General features: G+C 53.0%; 1 protein-coding gene across 10 annotated transcripts in view; it reads left to right on the plus strand.

Moving 5' to 3' along the window:
• Window positions 1–20,992, plus strand: part of Speg (striated muscle enriched protein kinase) — a 56,888-nt gene that overhangs the window by 23,518 nt on the left and 12,378 nt on the right. For 7 of the 10 annotated variants that reach the window (XM_029477550.1, XM_029477557.1, XM_021160232.2 and 4 more), the window contains 21 exons: window positions 2,197–2,372; window positions 2,606–2,694; window positions 3,450–3,625; window positions 6,054–6,314; window positions 7,484–7,642; window positions 7,757–7,946; window positions 8,054–8,277; window positions 11,066–11,185; window positions 11,400–11,504; window positions 11,668–11,874; window positions 12,189–12,312; window positions 12,401–12,576; window positions 15,438–15,550; window positions 16,097–16,265; window positions 16,417–16,513; window positions 16,639–16,839; window positions 18,143–18,200; window positions 18,727–18,804; window positions 18,891–19,069; window positions 19,495–19,521; window positions 20,033–20,185. In XM_029477550.1, the coding sequence (XP_029333410.1) occupies window positions 2,197–2,372; window positions 2,606–2,694; window positions 3,450–3,625; window positions 6,054–6,314; window positions 7,484–7,642; window positions 7,757–7,946; window positions 8,054–8,277; window positions 11,066–11,185; window positions 11,400–11,504; window positions 11,668–11,874; window positions 12,189–12,312; window positions 12,401–12,576; window positions 15,438–15,550; window positions 16,097–16,265; window positions 16,417–16,513; window positions 16,639–16,839; window positions 18,143–18,200; window positions 18,727–18,804; window positions 18,891–19,069; window positions 19,495–19,521; window positions 20,033–20,185 (3,082 nt within the window). Of the gene's footprint in view, window positions 1–1,230; window positions 1,404–2,196; window positions 2,373–2,605; window positions 2,695–3,449; window positions 3,626–4,941; window positions 5,729–6,053; window positions 6,315–7,483; window positions 7,643–7,756; window positions 7,947–8,053; window positions 8,278–11,065; window positions 11,186–11,399; window positions 11,505–11,667; window positions 11,875–12,188; window positions 12,313–12,400; window positions 12,577–15,437; window positions 15,551–16,096; window positions 16,266–16,416; window positions 16,514–16,638; window positions 16,840–18,142; window positions 18,201–18,726; window positions 18,805–18,890; window positions 19,070–19,494; window positions 19,522–20,032; window positions 20,186–20,992 lie in introns of those variants that run through there. The other 3 variants (XM_029477581.1, XM_021160245.2, XM_029477585.1) reach the window with 3 other exon arrangements.

Consider the following 20,992-nt stretch of genomic DNA (forward strand, 5'->3'; position numbering starts at 1 on the left):
GCTGGCCACCAGGGGTCTCTGAAGCAAGCATAAACCTTTGGCAATTCGAGTTAAATGTTTGCCCCGCCCTCCTTTCCTTAGCCTGGGAGCTCGCCTCAGCACTGTCCAGCCTGGAGGTGACCCTGGAGCCAGGAATCTAAACTCTGTAGAGGGAAAGGAGTCCCCTCTTCCAAGGGTTGTGCCTATGACCTCAGTATCAGTTGGTGGCCACGCCCCCAGCCACAAATGCCATTCAGATTTCTCTCTCCTCCCCAACCTTGAGACTGCCAGCCTGAAAGTGGGCTGTCTTCTTGGCCCCCACACTTCTTCATCACTGGCAGTGCTGGGGAACACAGGTCATAGCTTGGGAATGTGGCCCTGGGTGGAGAGAGGGGATCAAGGAGGGAGAGAGACATGTGGCCTCTGCTCAACACCTCTGCTTCTATTATTCTTCCTGAGCCCCTTCCCTACCCACTGGGTGCCAATGGAAGCTGGGGAGGAGCGACCATTGGGGAGGAGCAGCCCACACTTCCCTAGCTTTGAGCCCTGGTGGGCTGAGGGGTGAGGGGCAGTTTGCCAGCAGGAATTCAGTAGAACCCATGGTTGAGCGGGGTGCAGGCCTGTGTCCTGAAGTACCTGCTCTCCTGAACTTGTCTAGGGCAGGACCTGGGAGTCTGCAGTCATGGGCTCAGTTTCCTTAGGTTGGCAGGGGACAAATCTGGAAAGGAGGGTCAAGCCCTGACAGTTCTTTGGTTCTCTGTGTCTGAAAAAGCTGGTTGTGGCCTGTTTGGGGGTTTAAGGCTGGCTAGTTATGTATTCCCAGGTCAGGAGTCTTCTTGGTTTGGGCAAAGCATGGCGCTTCCTGTGCTGTATCGGTCAACACTTCTGGCCCAGGCAAGGATATTAAATGCCGCAGCGCAGTGCCACCCCTTGTACCCCTCTGAGGACCGGGGTCCCCACACCTGTAGTCCAGGCCCTACTGATGGGCTCAGCTCTTGTCAGTGTCCCAAGCTGTAAGGAGAGGAAAGGCAGACAGCTAGCTGCTTGGAATGATCAGAGTCTAAATTCAGCTGGTCTGGGCTCCGCCCCCCCGCCCCCCCCCCCCCCCCCCCGTTCCTATTCCACCACTCCAGGGGCTGCTCCCTGTGGTCTCAGCAGGCACCACCTTCCCAGTCAGCGCCTGCCTGCTGCCCAGCCTCTTGCTGGCCACCCCCACCTACTCCCCCCCTCCTAGGCTCACTTCCCCTCCCCCCAGGGCTGGCTCAGTGCGGGGCCTCAGCTGGGTCAGCGAGTGAGTGGGGCTGGCCAGGCTGATCGCCTGTTCCCTGGGGAGCTAAGGCCAGTGGGCAGTGGGCAAGAGGGCCTGGTGCCAGGGCAGAGACTTAAGGAAGGTGCAGGCCGGGGTCCGTGTGCAAAGCCTCAGGGTGAGTTGGGGTGCAGTACTGCTGGGGGCTTGGGGTTGGAGAACCAGGAGGAGGGGCCAGGGGGCTGTGGCAGATTCATGTCTGTATTTGGCAGTCGGATAAGCGCCAGCTCAGCGAAGCTGGGCCCCTGGCCAGTTGTAGGGGAGAGCTTCAGGGCCCTGGGGACACCCCTCCCCCAAAGCAGACTCAGGTGTCCCCTTCCTCTTTTCCTAGGCTGAACCACTCTTTTCTATGGATGATCTAACCCTGCTTTTCCATTGCCTGAGAATCTGGGGTTCATGCTGTAAGGGTGGGGCCAACAGGTGCCCCTGGGGAAGCTGAGAAGGGAGAGGGGGATGGGCTGCCTAGACACTGACGCCTCATTGGCTCGGGACAGAGGTCAGGATGGGGCTTGCATGAGGTGTGTGCTGCCCTTCCGTGCCAGGCCCAGTTCACCTAAGAAACCAGTGCTTCGCCCTGCTGTGGTGGGGGTCCCAGAGGTTCCTGCTACCTCTTTGGAGCTTCATGCTAGTAACATAGATTAACTGCTTGAGTAGAATTCAGGATTGCCCCGAAAGCCTTTAGTGGCCCTTCTGCTGGCCACACCGTTTGCTCCAGGCTATTCTCTGTAGACTAACATGAGGATATGCTTTGGCAGGCCTTGACAGAGGAGGAATCGGTCTCAGGGAGAGGAAGTGGTCATGGTCATGAGGAGATGAAGTCAGAGCTGGGCCTGCAGGAACTACCTCACCTTTGTAGTGTGCTCAGCTGGCTCTCTTCATCCTTTCCCTTGATCCTCTCATCTCTCTTCCAGGCGGCTCCACATCCCCTTTCAGCAGCCCCATCACCTCTGATGAGGAGTACCTGAGCCCCCCAGAGGAGTTCCCAGAGCCTGGGGAGACCTGGCCCCGAACCCCTACCATGAAGCTCAGTCCCAGCCAGGATCATGATTCCTCCGACTCTTCTTCCAAGGCACCCCCAACGTTCAAGGTCAGACCCCTAAGGCTGGTATCCAGCCTTCTGTGGACACCATTCCTATGTGTACCTCTTAGTCTTGAGGCTACTCTTAAGCATTATATGTAACAGAACCTTGCCCCGTTAACCCTTGTGACCCGGAGACAGCCACAGACTGGTGTGGAAGAGACCTCTGTCTCAGGTCCCCCCAGTTCTCAGCAGCTGGAGCTATGCTCTGTCACCCCTGATGCTTTGGGATTCTCCTTCAGGTCTCACTCATGGACCAATCGGTGAGAGAAGGTCAAGATGTCATTATGAGCATCCGTGTGCAGGGAGAGCCCAAGCCTGTGGTCTCCTGGTAAGTAACAACCCCCTACACCACCCACCAGTGACACACACACACACACACACCCGCCAACCCACCCCCGCCTCCGCCGTCACTCCCCAAGCTAAGCCGACTTTGGTAGAAGGGAGCTGAACTTTAGAGAACTTCCCTGGGGATCCCATCTCAGCCATAGCAGCGTCACCCTGCCTGTCCGGGATGTTGCTGGAGCAATGAGTGGTTTCATGTCTATCAGCTTTGAATGACACCTCTTGCCCTGTAAGTAGGCTGGTCATCTTTACGCCATCAGCTGATGCTGGGTGATTTTCGAAGCCAAGCCATTCCTGTAGCCAGCCTGTGGTAGACCCAGCCCCCACACACTGTTTCTGAGCTGGACCATTCTTCAGCATGTCATTGTCCCCGCCTCTACACTGGTTTGGGTTCTGGTTTTCACTTTTAATTGATTATGTGGTCGCCAGTGTAATTACAATTTTTTTTAAAAGATTGTTCTTCATACCCCTTTAGCGAGTGGGAATCTATGTTTCTGTTACAAATAAGTGGAAGTAAGATACGGGGACCTTTAAGAACTATTTAGAGGTGAACCAGGTTCTGAGATGGGAGAGATCCAAGTTGAGCCAGGGTAAACCTGGCTTTGGATCCCCGGGGTGCATTGATCAGCCATATAGACTTGGGAAGCCAGTTGGGAGGGGAAAAGGCAGCTCTGTGCCTGCCACCCCCGTGGCTGTGAACGCAGGTAAGGGCTTCAGGTTCTGGCTTTGTCTCTTTGACAGGCTGAGGAATCGACAGCCCGTGCGCCCAGACCAGCGGCGCTTTGCAGAGGAGGCCGAGGGTGGGCTCTGCCGCTTGAGGATCCTGGCTGCTGAGCGGGGTGATGCTGGTTTCTACACATGCAAGGCGGTCAACGAATATGGCGCTCGGCAGTGTGAGGCCCGCCTGGAGGTCCGAGGTGAGAGGCCGTCCTCCACTCTTCCCCTACTGACAGCTCACACACAACCTCAGTTATAGGATGCCACACTGAACAGGCCGTGGAGGTCCCCCTGGTCCCGCTGCTTATACTGTAGTTGGCTAAATTGAAGAAATTCCAGAGAAAGGAAGTGACTTGTCCAAGATCACACAGAAAATAATTCCATGCTCAGCTGACTCCCCAACTTGCTTTCCCCACGTTCCATCACGATAACTCCCGCAGTAGCTGGAAGCCCTGCATCCTACAGCCATGCACCTTCTTCCCACACCCTTAAGCCTTTACCACCTCCTCTGTGCCACCTGTTCGTTCTTCACCGACTCTCTTACCCTCCTTTTGTGCCCCCCCCCACTCTCCCTACACATTTGATTGTTGTGCAGAATCTGTTGTGGTTGGGGTAGCACTGGGGAGTGGCTGGTTGCTGGACCCGTTCGGAGGGACCCTGAGGGTACCATCATCATGGAACATTGGAGGGACATCAGGGGTGTCAGGGTTTATAGAGTCCTGAAGATTGGAGAGTTGGGGACATACAGCAGGGTTCTCGGGCAGCAGGAGTCACAGGATCTATCTAGGCTGCCCCTTGGAGGCTGCTGGGTCACTCCTTCAGAATCTGGCCATCCGTTTGACCTTCCCTTCCATGTGAATAGGGTTAGGAACATCTCCTCTACCCTTTATCCCACCATTGTCCTTCCCTGCCCCTCACTGGGTACTGTTCCTTCATGCCTGGCAAAGGCCAGCTCTAGGGGCTTCCCAAGGTACTGCTAAGCTCCTGCTAGAGCCCAGAACTCCAGTCCTAGCTCCTCTGCCAGGTTTTGCCTGCCTCACTGTCCCCCATTCCTCTTGTTGCTATGGTTGCCACCTCTTTGAGCTCTAAATTCTTAAGCCTCTACCCTCTCCCTTCTCTGGGGTTGGGTTCTGCCTCGCTTCTCTGTGTTAACCTGTGTCTTGGTGCTTCTCTTTCTTTGGGATTCCTTCCAGCATTCCGTAGGCTTTGGGGTGCTCCCATTAGGCTATGAGTACTTCTCCCCTTTGTTGCTCAGGGTCTCTACCTGAGGAACACCAGGGACCAGGGTAATCACTGGCCCTTTTATCCAAGTGCTGATCTATGGGGAGCCAAAAGTGACCACTGTAGAGGCAGCTTCATATCCAAAGGGGTCCTAGCGAGGTCTGTGGTGTGTGTGCACGTGGTGCGTGCTTATGTGTGTGTGTGTGTGTGTGTGCGCGTGTGCGTGCGTGTGTGTGTGTGTACGTGTGCTGCACTAACCTGCCGCTTGCTGACTGAGGTTTTTGTCTGTACACAGGCGAGTGAGCTCAGGGGGCCACCTGCGCTGCCCCCGCTACCCTCCGAGCTGCACCCCTGTCTCAGGCACCTCTCGGACCTCGCTGTGTTTCACTGCCTCCTGCCCACAGACCCAGCCGGCTCGCCGGCCCGGACTTAGCCCATGCTCCCCTTCCCTCCCTAGCCCGTACAGCACCCTGGGGTAACCCACCGGGCCCCTGTGGATCCTCCCTCCCCAAGTGGATATGTGGCTGTGCAGACCAGGAGGCCCCCAGAAGGACTGAGTGTTGGGAAGGGACGGCCATGAGGGGTGCCAAGCTCCCTCGGTCTCCCCATAGGGAGCATCCAGCGAGTGCATGTGCTATGCTGCTACAGGCCACTGTCTGTCTATCTGTTTGTCCGTCTGTGTGTCTGTGACAGTCAGGGAAGAAAGCCTTTGAGCTGAGGTGGGCTAAGACAGAATAAGATGACAGAACACAGCATCCATGAGATGCAGGGGTCCAGGGGGCAGGTACAGTGGATATGAGGCTCTCTGGGAAGGGGCAGGGCACTGACCATTTCAGAAATGGGTTTTAAATGGCACAACATTTTTTATTCCACAAGAGACCAAAAGCTAGAGGTCTAGGGTTAAGCCCTAGCTGCTGGCAAGCTTAGGACCAAGTGGGGTACCCTTCTTTACAGACATATCCGACACGCGCTGTCTGAGAATGAGAGAGGTAGCCAGGCTGAACACAGGAGCAGGGTCATAGTGGAGGTGGAGGTTTGGAAACACTATTTCGTAGCTCAAATAAAGCCCAGTTTGTACCCAGCTAGTGTACTGTGTTTTCTTTTGCCGCCGCCGCCACCACCACCGCCGTTGTTGCCACCATCGGTCTGGATCCCCTCCCTCAATTCCAATTCACATCACATCACTTCTCCCTCCTGGTGGTCCAACATGGGTTCCCATCTCAGAGCCAGGTCTAGGGGGCTCCTTGCTGTCTTGCCTGGGGCGGATGGGCTTTCCCAGTCTCCAGAGGAACCAAATGCATCTCTCTCTCTGTATCTGTCTGTCTCTCTGTGTGTGCGTATGCGTGTGTCTTCCTCGCCCTGTGTGTCTCTGCTCTGTCTGTGCCCCTGTGGCTGCCTTCCCCTCAGCACACCCTGAAAGCCGGTCCCTGGCCGTGCTGGCCCCCCTGCAGGACGTGGACGTGGGGGCCGGGGAGATGGCGCTGTTTGAGTGCCTGGTGGCAGGTCCAGCTGACGTCGAGGTGGACTGGCTGTGCCGGGGCCGCCTGCTGCAGCCTGCGCTGCTCAAATGCAAGATGCATTTTGATGGCCGCAAGTGCAAGCTGCTGCTCACCTCTGTACACGAGGACGACAGTGGTGTCTACACCTGCAAGCTGAGCACAGCCAAAGGTAAGACTCACTCAGGTGCTAGGGCTACTGTGGTCCCCAGGGCTGGGGAGGGGACTGGAGGAGCTGGGTACAAAATAGGTGTCCAGGAAATAGAACACCAACGGCTAGGGCCAGGAGATAGTATGGGCTTCTGGCCCCCCAAACAATGAGCACTTACGAGTACTGGTTCTCAACCTTCCTAATGCTGTGACCCTTTAATACAGTTCCTCGTGTTGTGCTGACCCCCCCCCCACCATAAATTTATTTTGTCACTACTTTATAACTGTAATTTTGCTACTATTGTGAATCATAATATAGATAGCTGATATGCAGACTATCTGATGTGTAACCCCTGTGAAAGGGCCATTGGACCCCAAGGGGGTTGCGACCCACAGGTTGAGAACCTCTGACTTAGAATGATACCTGGGACAGAAATGCTCCTAGGTTCCTTGTTCCCAAGACAGAGCAAATCCACTGAGCTATAACAAACAAACCTGACTCGGGCATCTCCGTTCTTGCCCTGCAAGCTGACAAGCCCGTGTCTTTGGATAAGTCACTTCCCCTGTGTGAGCTTTATTGTATCCCTCTGTGAACGGGGATGGTGCTAATACCTACCAGGCAGGAGGGATTGGCAGGGTTAGTGAGATTACCTCTACAGAGAACAAAGCCCCGTACAAGTCAAAGGCTGGCAACTCAGGATGCCAGCTGCTGTTACTATCAATGGCATTGCTGGCCTGATCCTGTTCTCTGTGAAGAGCAGAAATGAGGACACCTGCCTCTGGGGTAGGAGTATAGAGTGGGACCAAGAGGCACCTGCTCTGGGTGACAGGTAGGACAGAGTGTGGACAGCACGAACCAGACACAGAGAAAAGTCTGGGCAGTGGGCTTATCTTCACAAACCTCAGAGTCAAGCTAAGTTTCATCTTGAATGAATACGGTATTGTAAAAGCTTCCTCAGGTCCCATGCTATAATGTCCCCAGCCCACCTTGGCACGCTGCTGTCCATCCTTGTTGACCCCCTGCCTCCTAGGAAGAAGGCCTGGCCTATGAATCTTGTCCAGCTGCCTCAGCCCTCATGCTGAACCTTTGTAGGGCTCAGTTCAAGCTCCCAAGGCTGGACTAGACCTGTGAGATTAGGCTTCTGGTCCTCCACAGCCTTCTTTGACCCAGTGCTGCCCACTTCCTCGCAGATGAACTGACCTGCAGTGCCCGGCTGACGGTTCGGCCGTCGCTGGCGCCTCTCTTCACCCGGTTGCTGGAAGATGTGGAGGTGTTGGAAGGCCGTGCTGCCCGCTTGGATTGCAAGATCAGCGGTACCCCGCCTCCCTCCGTTACCTGGACTCATTTTGGTATGGTTCACCACTCTGAATATACTGAGAAAACATCATGGGTGTGATAGGGTGTGCCCAAAGGACAGGTCCCTCTGCCTTAGTAGATTTGCATCTATGTCCTCTGCCTCCCAGGCCACCCTGTGAATGAGGGTGATAACTTGAGGCTTCGACAGGATGGAGGTCTACACTCACTGCACATTGCCCGGGTGGGCAGTGAGGACGAAGGACTCTATGAAGTCAGTGCCACCAACACTCATGGCCAGGCCCACTGCTCCGCCCAGCTGTATGTGGAGGAGCCTCGGACAGCCGCCTCTGGCCCCAGGTACCACCTAGGACCCCAGGCGCTGCCTGAGGTGCCTCTGGGGGACCCTTACCCTGAGCCAGGAGGGTATAGCTGTGCACGTCTGGGTAGCCATGTGGTTCTTGCAGCTCGAAGCTGGAGAAGATGCCATCTATCCCTGAGGAGCCGGAGCACGGAGATCTAGAGAGGCTGTCTATTCCTGACTTCCTACGGCCACTGCAAGATCTGGAAGTGGGACTAGCTAAGGAGGCCATGCTGGAGTGCCAAGTGACCGGCCTGCCCTATCCCACCATCAGCTGGTTCCACAATGGCCACCGCATTCAAAGCAGTGACGACCGACGCATGACACAGTGTATGTGACCAGGAAGGGACCCAGCAACCTCTGGGCTTTTTGAATCCTCCCCCTAGGACTCCCTCCAGGTCTTCTATTCGTAGTCTGGTTTGAGATGGAAGGGCCTGGGGAACAGAGCCTTTTGGGGCCCTGAGGTCAGTCTGTCCCTTCTTGAGTCCACACAGTGCCATCTGCTGAGTCACCCCCAGTGGCTGTGTTAGCATTTACTGGGCAGGCGGCACAGCCTGCTGCTGACTGACATGGGGACTGCACGGAGGTTGCAGAATCCAGGGTGCCTTTCCTCATTTGTAACTGTGCTGTGATCAGAGTGAAACCAGCTCAATGTACAGATATACACACACACACACACACACACACACACACACACACTGCCACCACTGCCACCACCACCCCAAAGCAGGGCCTGCTAGATCGCAAGCGATGAGCAAATGATGAATGTTATTACAGTTTTTATTGCCACTACTCTCACTGTTGATAGAGCAGAGCTGTCCCCCAAGCCTGAGAAATCCAGTGGAAGGGCTGGCAAGTGCAGGGTCTTGCTGAAGGCAAGTCGATGACCAGGAAATAGGAAAGAGAGAGTCAGGACTTGGGTTGGAGTCCTCTTGCCTGGTTATTTTCCCAAGGTAACGCTATTGTGTTCAATTGTCGAAGCAACATGAATCTCATGTAAGCTCCTCCTACCACTACTCGTGATGGCTCTCTTCTAGAGCTGCCCCCCGAGCCCCTTAATAAGTGCTTTCTTTGTGATTCAGCCCAAGTCCTGAAGACCTGGCAGGGACAGTCTCGCCTTGCCATAGGTCTGTGAGGCAGGTACTCTGATGCCTGTCTACAGATGGGTAAACTGAGACTTAGAGAGGTCCAGACATTTCCTCAAAGATAAGCAAGGACCTGCTGACCCAAGCCCACCTCGCAAGCACTGCTCTTGACTCCTGACTGGGGATGTAGCTAGGTTGGCAAAGTACATCCTCGGAGGCCTGGGTGTGATCTCTATGGCTGTCTAAGCTGGGCATGGTGGCATGCACCTGTAACGCCAGCATTTGGGAGGTAGAGAAAGGAAGATCAGACGTTCAAGGTCATTCTAAGCTACACAGTGATTTCTGGGCTGCTCTGGATTACGTGAAACCCTGTCAGGAAAGGAGAGAGAAGGGAAGGGAGGGGAGGGGAGGGGAGGGGAGGGAAAAGTATGGGAGAGGAAGGAATGAAGGAAGAAAATAGAACTAGACTGGGTTTAATCGCTCACACCTCATTCTCTCAACTCCACCCTCATCGCATCCCTAGTACCCGTGCAGCAGCTGTAGCTGTCATCGCTTAGTCACAGACCTTCCCGTGTCCCCACTGGAGGCCCTGGGTAGATGTCTGTCTCAGGATCAGAGTTACCGTCTCTTCTGTGCCTGTGTCTGGGGTCACTGACAGCCTTTGGTGTTTCTGCCTCTTTAAATAGTGTAGGCAGAGATAAATGAGTGGATAGCCATTCCCAGTGAGATAAGTGATAGAGGAAGGCAGTGTTTGGGGACATCCCTGGTGTGAAGGAGAACAGCACAGGCCACCACTTCTTCATGTCCCGCCAGATGACAGCATCCTCATTATTGATGGAGCAGAGTGCAAAGAAAGAGCTTTGGAATGAAATGGAACTCAAGTTCAAACCATTGCTTCATCATTTACCAGCCGTGTAACCTTGGACAAGTCAATTAATGTCTCTGACCTCCTGGGTAAATGGGGATCATTTTGTAGAGTTGCTGAAAGGATTAGGGTACCTGGCATCGGATGAACACAGAGCAGGCAACTCTTATTATAATTTATAATGTGACATATATTTGGCACTTACTGCATGCAAAGCATTGCGTTGTAAGCGGAACAAGCAGAGCTGGACAGGAGCTCATGGATGTGAGAAGGAGACATCTCTAAAGTCCCTGGGACCTGGTACCCAGCGATGAGCTTCAAGAGGGCTGGAGACCCAGGGAGGGCATCAGGGCACTGGAAGGGGGCGGTGGAGCCATGGCAGGATGGGCTTGATGTAGCTGAACTGTGTCTTAAGGAAGGAAGCTTCAGGTAAGTTGAGAGCATTCTGAAAAGGAGTAGCGGGGTGAGCGAAGACTCTGAGGTGGAGCTCACGTGGCCTGTCCAGGGACCTGATGGACGGGCAGTCGGAAAGGAATGGCAGCCAGACGGTGGGATGGATACTGGAGTTTCTGCTTTAGCTGACCTCTGGTGGGCTTTCTTCAGTCTCTGCTGGAGATGAGGGACAAGCAACGGCTATTAGACTGAGAAGAGACTGGGGGGTGGGGGGAATCTACCAAGAACCTGTATCAGTACGTTGACTTGGAAGTTGTACCCCCTTGGAGGTACAGGAAGGAGGGCTGTCACAGACATACCAACATAGGGACACAGACAAACCCTGTGTAAGAAGGTACCAAACCGGGCGTGGTGGCACACGCCTTTAATCCCAGCACTTGGGAGGCAGGGGCAGGCAGATTTCTGAGTTCAAGGCCAGCCTGGTCTACAGAGTGAGTTCCAGGACAGTCAAGGCTACACAGAGAAACCCTGTCTCAAAAAAAAACAAAAAAAGGGGGGGGGGGAGAAGAAGGTACCAAATGGCTAGGCTTCTAGGCTTGAAATGCTGAAGCAACATGTACTAGCTTTGGCTACAGGAGGCAGGTGGCTGCCCTCTCCTTTCCCCCTTTGCCCTCTCTCTGCAGTGGGTAATATCTGTATAGCCAGGTTTGAGCTGCCATGGGCTCAGCCCAGAAAGTATCCTGATCAGCCATGTGTCGCTGTCCCTCCCCTACAGACAGGGACATACATCGCCTGGTGTTCCCAGCTGTGGGGCCTCAGCATGCTGGTGTCTATAAGAGTGTGATCGCCAACAAGCTGGGCAAAGCGGCCTGCTACGCCCATCTCTATGTCACAGGTGAGGCAAGCATCTTGTCTAGTAGCTGTGTCCACTGGCACCAACTAAGGGGGAGGCTAGGGGGAGGGGTGCCCCACTCCCGAGGGAGCAGCTGGCCTTGTCCCTGTGCCTGTGGCTGAGCCTCAGGCCTAGCTCTCTAAGGGTTAGTGATCATGTGGAGTTGTGAGGCTCTGAAGCACCCTCCCACCTCCTACCTCCCACCCATGGCTTTCAGATGTGGTTCCAGGCCCTCCAGATGGTGCTCCGGAAGTAGTAGCTGTGACCGGAAGGATGGTCACACTATCGTGGAACCCACCCAGGAGTCTGGACATGGCTATTGGTAGGTGAGGGTCGTACAGGTCAGAGGGTGGGGATGTGGTATGAACAAAGAAGGTTCTAGCAGGGGAACCAAAAGGCCCAGGCTTTTGAGCATACAATGGGGGACAGGAGTGGGTAGTACTCTAGAAGTGGGATCAGCAACACCTTTGCTGTTTCTCCTCTAGACCCAGATTCCCTAACATACACTGTGCAGCACCAGGTGTTGGGCTCGGACCAGTGGACGGCACTGGTCACAGGCCTGCGGGAGCCTGCGTGGGCAGCCACAGGGCTGAAGAAGGGGATCCAGCACATCTTCCGGGTCCTCAGCTCCAGCGGCAAGAGCAGCAGCAAGCCCTCCGCACCGTCGGAACCCGTACAGCTGCTAGAGCATGGTAAGCCCGCTGCTGTGTGGATGGGGATAGGCATGGGGTCAGAGATGGAAGCTCCAAGGCTACCTGGACTTAGTAACTGTAGCATGGACAGTGTCCCTTGGCAGGACCCCATCCCATCAGTGGTGGGCAGTGGCCTGGCCACTTCCTTAGGTGCTTTCTGGCTGTGTTCCATTTCTCTGAGCCTCAGCTTCTTCGTGTGTAAAACTGGAGCTCTAAAGGAGTACAGGAGAGGGGAGGGGGCATGGGATGACAATGCAAAGGATGCCATGGCCCAGTGCCAGCCTAGCACAGAGCCTGTGTTCTCCTCCCTGCAGGCCCACCCCTGGAAGAGGCGCCTGCTGTGCTGGACAAGCAGGACATTGTGTATGTGGTAGAGGGCCAGCCTGCCTGTGTCACCGTCACTTTTAACCATGTGGAGGCCCAGGTTGTCTGGAGGAGGTATGAGTCCTTGCTTCCCATTGGCCCCGATTTGGGATCATCCAGCCCCAACCCTACCTGACAAGACCACTCCTCATATCTTCCTTAGCTGCCGGGGAGCCCTCCTCGAGGCGCGCACAGGTGTGTATGAACTGAGTCAGCCAGATGATGACAAGTATTGTCTGCGGATCTGCCGGGTGAGCCGACGAGACCTGGGACCCCTTACTTGCAGTGCCCGAAACCGCCACGGCACAAAGGCCTGCTCGGTCACCCTGGAGCTGGCAGGTAAATGACAACTTCTTCATCCCTTTGAGTCATGTTGCATGCTGGAGATTCAATCCCATGTATGCCCACTCAGGCCTGTCCTTCTAGTAGCAATGCCAGTATTAGTGATAATAGCAGCAATAATGTCAGTATGTATTGATCACGCATGGTGACATGTTCTATAGCTGCACTAGGGGAGCTGAGGCAAGATGATTGTGAGTTTGAGCCAACCTGGGCTACAAGTGAAGGAGATCTAGTTGAGACAGGGTTTCTCTGTGTAGTTCTAGCTGTCCTGGAGCTCTCTTTGTAGAGCCTGGCCTCAAACTCACAGAGATCTTCCTGTTTCTTCTTCCCAAGTGCTGGGATTAAAGGTGTGTGCCACCACTGCCCAGCAAGGTCTAGACTTAAAAAAAAGAAAGAGAGCCTGGAATGTAACTTACTCTAGAGTACTTGTCCAGCACAAGGCCTTAGGTCGAATCCCTAGCGCGCATGCACACACACACACACACACACACAAAAGTATATACACAACGTTGTATACAATGTTAACGTCTCGTAAGTGCCAGGATCACTGTGACATCATTTTTTTTTCTTTAAAGATTTATTTATTGTTATATGTAAGTACACTGTAGCTGTCTTCAGATACACCAGAAAAGAGCGTCAGACCTCATTACGGATGGTTGTGAGCCACCATGTGGTTGCTGGGATTTGAACTCAGTACCTTCAGAAGATCAGTCAGTGCTCTTACCCGTTGAGCCATCTCTCCAGCCCCCACGTACCTCATTTAATGCCTCAACCTTGTGAGATGGGGCTCGTTACCATTCCCATTTTGCAGATGAGGAAACACTATTAAAGTGTTAAGTAACCTGGCCCAAGATCACAGGCTCTAAATTCAGGAGCTAGGTTCAAGTCCCCATGCCAGACTGCAAAACTCTGAGCACTATTAGTTTGTATGCTAAAATCAGTAAGGAAACAGGGTCTCAGCAAAAACAGCAGGGAAGGAGAAGCTGATTAAAAAGCAAATGCTCAGGCTGGAGCTATGGCTCAGTGGCTAAGAGCACTGACTGCTCTTCTGAAGGTCCTGAGTTCAAATCCCAGCAACCACATGGTGGCTCACAACCATCTGATCTGATGCCCTCTTCTGGTGTGTCTGAAGACAGTGTACCCATATACATTAAAAAAAAATGCCCTCAAGCACAGCCTTTTGCCTGCGCCCAGCTCTGAGACCACTTTGACTTCACCACTGTCACCTTAAGCATGTGGAGGTCCAGAACCAAAGTTCCCCCCCTTTGGGGGGGGATTTCTCCTTTAAAGTCAGAGCTTCTGGGGCTCTAGCATGCATTAAGTGGCCACTGCTTTGTGTTTTGGATCCCTAATTAAGTCCAGCATCTGTATCTACCTGGACTGAATATTGTTGCCTGCTTAGTGGATACAATTCCAGCCAAAAGCAAACAAAATGACATTTTAGTTAGCACAGACAATCTATGAGCAAATGGATGTTTTCTGTTGCTTAAAAAAAAAAATCATTGAAGCTCACTTAAAAACCTCCAGAGTTTTGACCTTGACAAATTGCTTCCCCCCTCAATCAACAGGGGACCAAGAGTTCCTAGAGAGGAGGAACAGCCACAGGGGGCATGGGGAGGAGCTTGGGCCCTCCTGGCTCTGTGCTGATGGGGTTTCCAGTTCAGGGCTTTTACTCTGGTCCAGTTCCTACCCTGAATTTCCGCCTCAGTCGCCACTCTGTCCCCAGACTGAAGTGTCTGCTAGACTTGTCCACACTTTCAAGGGTAGCCAAATTTAGGGCTTGAAGGGGCCTAGCAGCCCTGCATCCTAGCCTGGCATGGATGGTGATGTAGAGAGACTATCTTAACCACCCAGAGCCAAAAGGGATCTGGGTCTTATAGCAGATACCGTGTTCTGCAATGCCCTGCTTCACCATGAGCCAGGCAGGGTAGGTAGAAAGGCAGCCCCTTCTCTTGACTGCCACATAACAAACAGCCTCTTCCCCAGCCCCGCAATAGCCTCTCCTGTTGTCTATATAAAGCCAGGCAGGTCCCTACGGTGGTGGCAATCTATACCCAGCTGCTCTATTTTTTCCCTTCGGGCCTTGATTACTTTAATTCCTCTGGGGTCCTCGAGATGCACTCAGAACACAGGGCTTGGGATTTACAGTCTTCACAAGGCACACTGCAAAGTGTGCTTAACTCTACCATGAGAACTGCAGACTGCTTTGCAGGGGATGATTGGCTGTGTGGTTTGCGGGAGAAGTAAGCGGAGACTTCCCTCCGAGACTGTCTGGTTAATATTTGGGCGGTGCTTTTTTTCTTTGGGCTTGCCACCTCCCAGAAGGCAGAAGGCTTCCTAGACAATTTAAATAAGAATCAGAGAGAGAGAGAAGCTTCAAGCTAGAGGCTGTGCCCTTCAGGAGCTGAATTCTAGGTCACAGCCCCAGCTTCCTCCTGTGGGGGGCCAAGTACAGGCCCTCTGAGGCCACCAGGTGGGGTGTTGAGAAGAGCAGTCACCCATAGGGGGCAGCTCTGAGCCACACTGCACCTGCCTCATGGTTACTGCAGAACAGAGGAGCTGATCAGACCAGAGAGATAGGACCTGCAGACTTCTTTTGTGTATGAAAATGTCTTAATTTCAAAGCCATCACACGAATCCTAAGGGTCGCACAAAGCCACCTGTACCAGTGACCATGCTTCAGAGCCTTGGAAGGTACCTTGTTAGGATTTACAGTGAGAGCCAAGCCAGGAACTCTGGGGAAGATGGGAAGGAAGGGCTGGTATTCTCACCATCCAGTTGCTGATAAGGACAGGACTTGAGGAGGCAGGCCCCTGTGGTGATGACATCTGGTCCCCTCCCATCCCTGTTTGTTGCAGAGGCACCTCGGTTTGAGTCTATCATGGAAGATGTGGAGGTGGGGCCTGGAGAAACCGCTCGCTTTGCTGTGGTAGTTGAGGGGAAACCACTGCCAGACATCATGTGGTACAAGGTCAGTGGGTAATGCAGGCTGCGGTAGCCTGGGAGCTGGGGGTTTGTGGAGTCCTGGAAGGCCCCCAGGACATAGTTACGAGGAGGAGGAAGAGGAGGAGGAGGAGGAAGAGGAGGAGGAGGTTGGATTCTTGGGGCTAACTGAAGGGTTAGGGGTCTTGTTTGGTTGGTTGGGTTGGGTCGGGTTTTTGGTTTTTCCAAGACAGAGCTTCTCTGTATAGCCCTGGCTGTCCTAGAACTTGCTCTGTAGACTAGGCTGGACTCAAACTCAGAGATCTACCTGCCTCTACATCCCAAGTGAGTGCTAGGATTAAAGGTGTGTGCCACCGCTGACTGGCACAGGTTAGGGGTTATTAACAAGAGATAATGGAGAACCTGATGCTGGTCCTGGGGTCAGAGGAACTGAGTAAAGGCAGCAGTGGGGCTTGATCGGCAGGGTCCTGGCCTTCAGGTCCAGATGAAAGAGGCTGTCTGGGTGTGGAGGAATAGCTAGGTCCAGGTGTCAGTAAAGCCAGACTCAGGCTGCAGGTGACACCCTCCTCTGCAGGATGAGGTGCTGCTGGCCGAGAGCAACCATGTGAGCTTCGTGTATGAGGAGAACGAGTGTTCCCTAGTGCTACTCAGCGCAGGAAGCCAGGATGGAGGCGTCTATACCTGTACCGCCCGGAACCTGGCAGGCGAAGTCTCCTGCAAGGCGGAGCTGTCTGTGCTTTCAGGTGGGTTCGTGTTCTGGGGAGAAGAGACAGGCAGTATCCTGCCCGGTTCCCGCATTCTGTCCTTTGCCTTTTGGATCTGTCCCACATTGCCCTTCTCCATCCTTGTCCCTTTCTTGTCCTCCCAACATGGGGACATCTCTCTCCTCCCCAGCTCAGACAGCCATGGAGGTCGAGGGGGTCGGAGAGGATGAGGAACACCGAGGAAGAAGACTTAGTGACTACTACGACATCCACCAAGAGATTGGCAGGTGTGGAGCGAGGAAGAGCTGCCTTCGAGGACCAAGAGGGGGCTGCTGGGTCTGAGGGCCAGGAAGGATGGAGGGTCAGCGTTGTTGTAACAGCAGTGTCTTGTCACCTTCCCTGTGTCATCCAGGGGTGCCTTCTCCTACCTGCGGCGTGTAGTGGAGCGGAGCTCTGGCCTGGAGTTTGCAGCCAAGTTCATCCCTAGCCAGGCTAAGCCTAAAGCATCAGCAAGACGTGAGGCGCGCTTGCTGGCCCGGCTCCAGCATGGCTGTGTGCTCTACTTCCACGAAGCCTTCGAGAGGCGCAGGGGACTTGTCATAGTCACGGAGCTGTATCCTGGGACGAGATGGGGATGAAAGACTGTTCTTTGTAAAGGCAAATTTGGAACATGTTTTACCCTTTGCAAAGGGGTCCTTTGAGTTAGGGCCATGACTGGGGTGGGGCTCTAGCTCACTTAGCATGCTCAGAGCCCTGGGTTCAGTTTACAGCACTGCATAAAACTGCGTGTAGAGACCCACGACTCTGATCCCAGGACTGGGGAGGGAGAGCTGAAGCTTAACATCATACTTGTTTTCACAGCCTCATCCAGGCTATGCCAAATCCTTTTAAAAAGGTAGACCTTTTGAACGTTAGAGTGAAAAGCATCTCTAGATCTTTGGTCTTAAAGAATAACAACAATAACAACAAATGTAAGTTCATGCCAGGTATGGTAGCATATGCCTTTAATTGCAGTTGTCAGGAGATAGTGACAAGTGGCTCTCTGTGAGTTCAAAACCAGCCTAGTCTACAGAGAGAGTTCTTGGACAGGTAGGGACCCTGATAAGAAACCCTTTCTTTAAAAAAGACTTAAGTTTATACAGCATTTAGTGTGTGCCCGGCAATGCTGCACGGGTTTTATAATTACTCAATACTCAGTCCTCGTGTATATCTTCCTGGTAGAACTTCATCCTTGTTTTAGGGCTGATGAAAGAGGCATAAAGAGGTTAACTAGTATAGTCTAAAGTCCTGCATCTAGCAAACACCGTATTCCATCACACGATGCAGGGTACTATATCTGCACATCTGACAGGACCCTGCTCCAGACGAGACCCCAGACCTGCTTTACTTACCAGGACTCTTTATAAAGCCACAACCTTCTCTTATATAAAACCTTTGGCTCAACAAAGGCACATTGAGCTAGCAATGCTGACGGCTGGCTTGACCCTCCTGGAGCAGGGTGACTCTGATCTGCACACCAGCCTCACAGTCTGCCCTGTCCAAGTCCAGACCACAGCAAAATAACAAATAATTTCATTATGAAGACCTCTGGGTTACTCTCAAATATTGCCAAAAGGCTCCGTGTATAGTCAATAAGATTCTACCATAATTTGAGGCGTGTAAAATGCTTCATAAGTCAGGAGAGGATCTTTTGCCTTCACTTCACTCCCTGAATAGGTAAGGGACTTGCCTGAGAGTTCAAGTTCAAGCAGGTCTCCTATCTATGTAATCTGCTGCCCGGAAAGTGGAAGCTAGTCTCTTACCCTTCTGATCGTGGGGAACCAGGGCCCTAGGAGCTCTGAGCATGGGCTGTATGCAGCTCTGGGGTTGAGCAGGGCAGTTGGTGCCTAACCCTTACTCCTTGACTTATGACACAGCTGCACAGAAGAGCTTCTAGAGCGCATGGCCAGGAAGCCCACCGTGTGTGAGTCTGAGGTGAGGGCAGTGGGTGGAAGGGGCAAGGTCGTGGACCACCTTTCACTTGTGCGAACTCTAAGAACAATGGGTGGGTCTTATACACACCATTTGTGCCCACAAGGAAGCCAGGGTCGGTGGTGGGGAGCAACACCAGATGGCACAATTCCCCACTCCACAAGACATGACTTGTACTGTCCTCTGTAAACAACAGCAGACACATTCTGGCCCTAACTCCATTGCTTCCCAGTGTTCCTAACATAAACGTTCTATGAAAACCACCTAGACTTTGATCTCACTGCATGGCTATACAAAGTGTATACTGCATGGTTCTCTTTATAATATAAATCACTATCCTCTGTATGTGTTCTGTGTACAACGTGTGCAATGGCACATGGTAACCCTGAGTCTTAGCATCCTTCATCCTGTGTGGTGAGCCACAGATGAGCTCTCATGAACTGTCTGAAGGCCTCTTGCCACATCTCTGGTGATGAGCAAGCAGAGTGTTCCCCCACCTCCATGGACTCTGGCCTCCCTGTTTCCACAGACTCGGACCTATATGCGTCAAGTGCTAGAGGGAATATGCTATCTGCATCAGAGCCATGTGCTGCACCTGGATGTCAAGGTGAGGAGGGGTGTGGCGAGCATGCAAGAGGTGGGGCTGCCATATGAGGTGTTCTTCCTTAATCAGCTCCCATGCCTTGGTTATAGCCGGAGAACCTGCTTGTGTGGGATGGTGCAGGGGGTGAAGAGCAGGTGCGCATCTGTGACTTCGGGAATGCCCAGGAACTCACTCCGGGAGAGCCCCAGTACTGTCAGTATGGCACGCCAGAGTTTGTAGCACCTGAGATTGTCAACCAGAGCCCTGTGTCTGGAGTCACTGACATCTGGTAATGCTGGCATGCTGGCCGCGCTGGGGACTTGCTCACTGGCTGGGAAGAGCTTCGGGAAATTGGGATTCCCCGTCTGACAGTCAGTGGGTGGCATTGCTTCTAAGGTTTCCCTTCTGCCCAAGTGATTTTCAGCTTTTTATCATTTGGGGCTAACGCAGTCCTTCTGGGCGTCGGATCTCCGCTTCCCTGGGGCTGGGCCTCCACACGTAAGACTGTATAAGTTTACTGGACTTCAGACTTCTGGGCTTCCTTAGCCAACCCTGTCATGGTCCCTGACTTTGGGTTGGGGTCCTACCAGAAGTAGACACTCCTATGCAGCCTTGCCAGGGAGGACTCATCCTTATCAGAATGGTGGTAGAGACAGCTACTCATTTCTGCCTAGAGTGGCCTGGCCTCTCACGCATATTTCTGGTTTCCCACAGGCCCGTGGGCGTCGTTGCCTTTCTCTGGTAAGGACCCCTCTGCAGTCTCCTGATTGGCCCACCCCTAACACTTGCAGGGTCCATGTCCCTCTCCCTTCTCTCCCACACTTAAGGGGTTTCACATGCACCAGTCTGGTTACCCCGGCTGGCATGCCACAGCTTCATCAGAGGTGGGCACGCTGGATCCAAAGCAGTGCAGGTTGAGCACCATCTTGGCAGGGAACGACCTGATCCTAAAAGATCCAGAGCACAGACTAGAGGAATACATCTCTTCAGGGAAAGCCACACTGGAGGAAGGACAGAACTTATTCCCCAAAGCACAGGCAGTCAGCTCCCAAGGCACAGCTGCCTCTCTGCCTAACCAAGGACCCCAAGTGGGAGAAGGACAAGACTATGAAAATTCTGGCTTCCTGTCCAGATTTGCCCTGGTGTCCCCAAACCTTGGGTCTCTACTTGTTCCCGGCCCCACCACCACAGGCATTGTACTTCACCTCAAGACCCTGCCCACCTCTTACCATAGCCCACTCTGCCCCTGCAGTTTGACGGGCATCTCCCCATTTGTTGGGGAGAATGACCGGACAACACTCATGAATATCCGAAACTACAACGTGGCATTTGAGGAGACTACGTTCCTGAGTCTGAGCAGGGAAGCCCGGGGCTTCCTCATCAAAGTGCTGGTGCAGGATCGACTGTGAGTACAAGAGCCCTTAACTGCAGAGAACCCCCTCAAACCACCTGCCTACTCCTACCAAACCCCTGCCCTTAAGTCTGCAGCCCCTGGCTCATTTAAAAAAAATTCAAAGATTTGTTTTTATTGATTGATGGATTGTTTTCTTATTTATTTATTTATTTACTTACTTACTTAATGTATATGAGTTCACTGTAGCTGTCTTCAGACACACCAGAAGAGGGCATCAGATCCCATTACAGATGGTTGTGAGCCACCATGTGGTTCCTGGGAATTGAACTCAGGACCTCTGGGAGAGCAGCCAGTGCTCTTAACCACTAAGACATCTCTCCAGCCCCCTGGATTGATTTTTTTTTTCTTGAGTAGCCCTGGCTGTCCTGGAACTTGTTCTGTAGACCAGGCAGGCCTCAAACTCACAGAGATCCATCTGCCTCTGCCTTGGAAATACTGGGATTTAAAGAGTGTGCTACCACTGCCTAGCTAATTTTTATCGTTTTTAATTATGTGTGTGTGTGTGTGTGTGTGCACATGAGTGTGTCGTGTGCATGTGAGTGACGGTATCTGTGGAGGCATTAGACCCCCTGGAGATGGATTTACAGGCAGCTGTAATCTACCTGATTCCTGATTGGTCCTCTGGCAGAACATCATTTGCTCCTAACCACTGGGCCATCTTTCTTTTCTTTTTTTTTTTTTTTTTTTTTTTTTTTTTTTTTTTTTTTCAAGACAGGGTTTCTCTGTATAGCCCTGGCTGTTTTGTTTGTTTGTTTGTTTGTTTGTTTGGTTGGTTGGTTCTGAGCCATTTCTCTAGCA

The sequence above is a fragment of the Mus caroli genome, chromosome 1 (assembly GCF_900094665.2).
Source record: "Mus caroli chromosome 1, CAROLI_EIJ_v1.1, whole genome shotgun sequence".
NCBI classification, from domain to species: domain Eukaryota; kingdom Metazoa; phylum Chordata; class Mammalia; order Rodentia; family Muridae; genus Mus; species Mus caroli.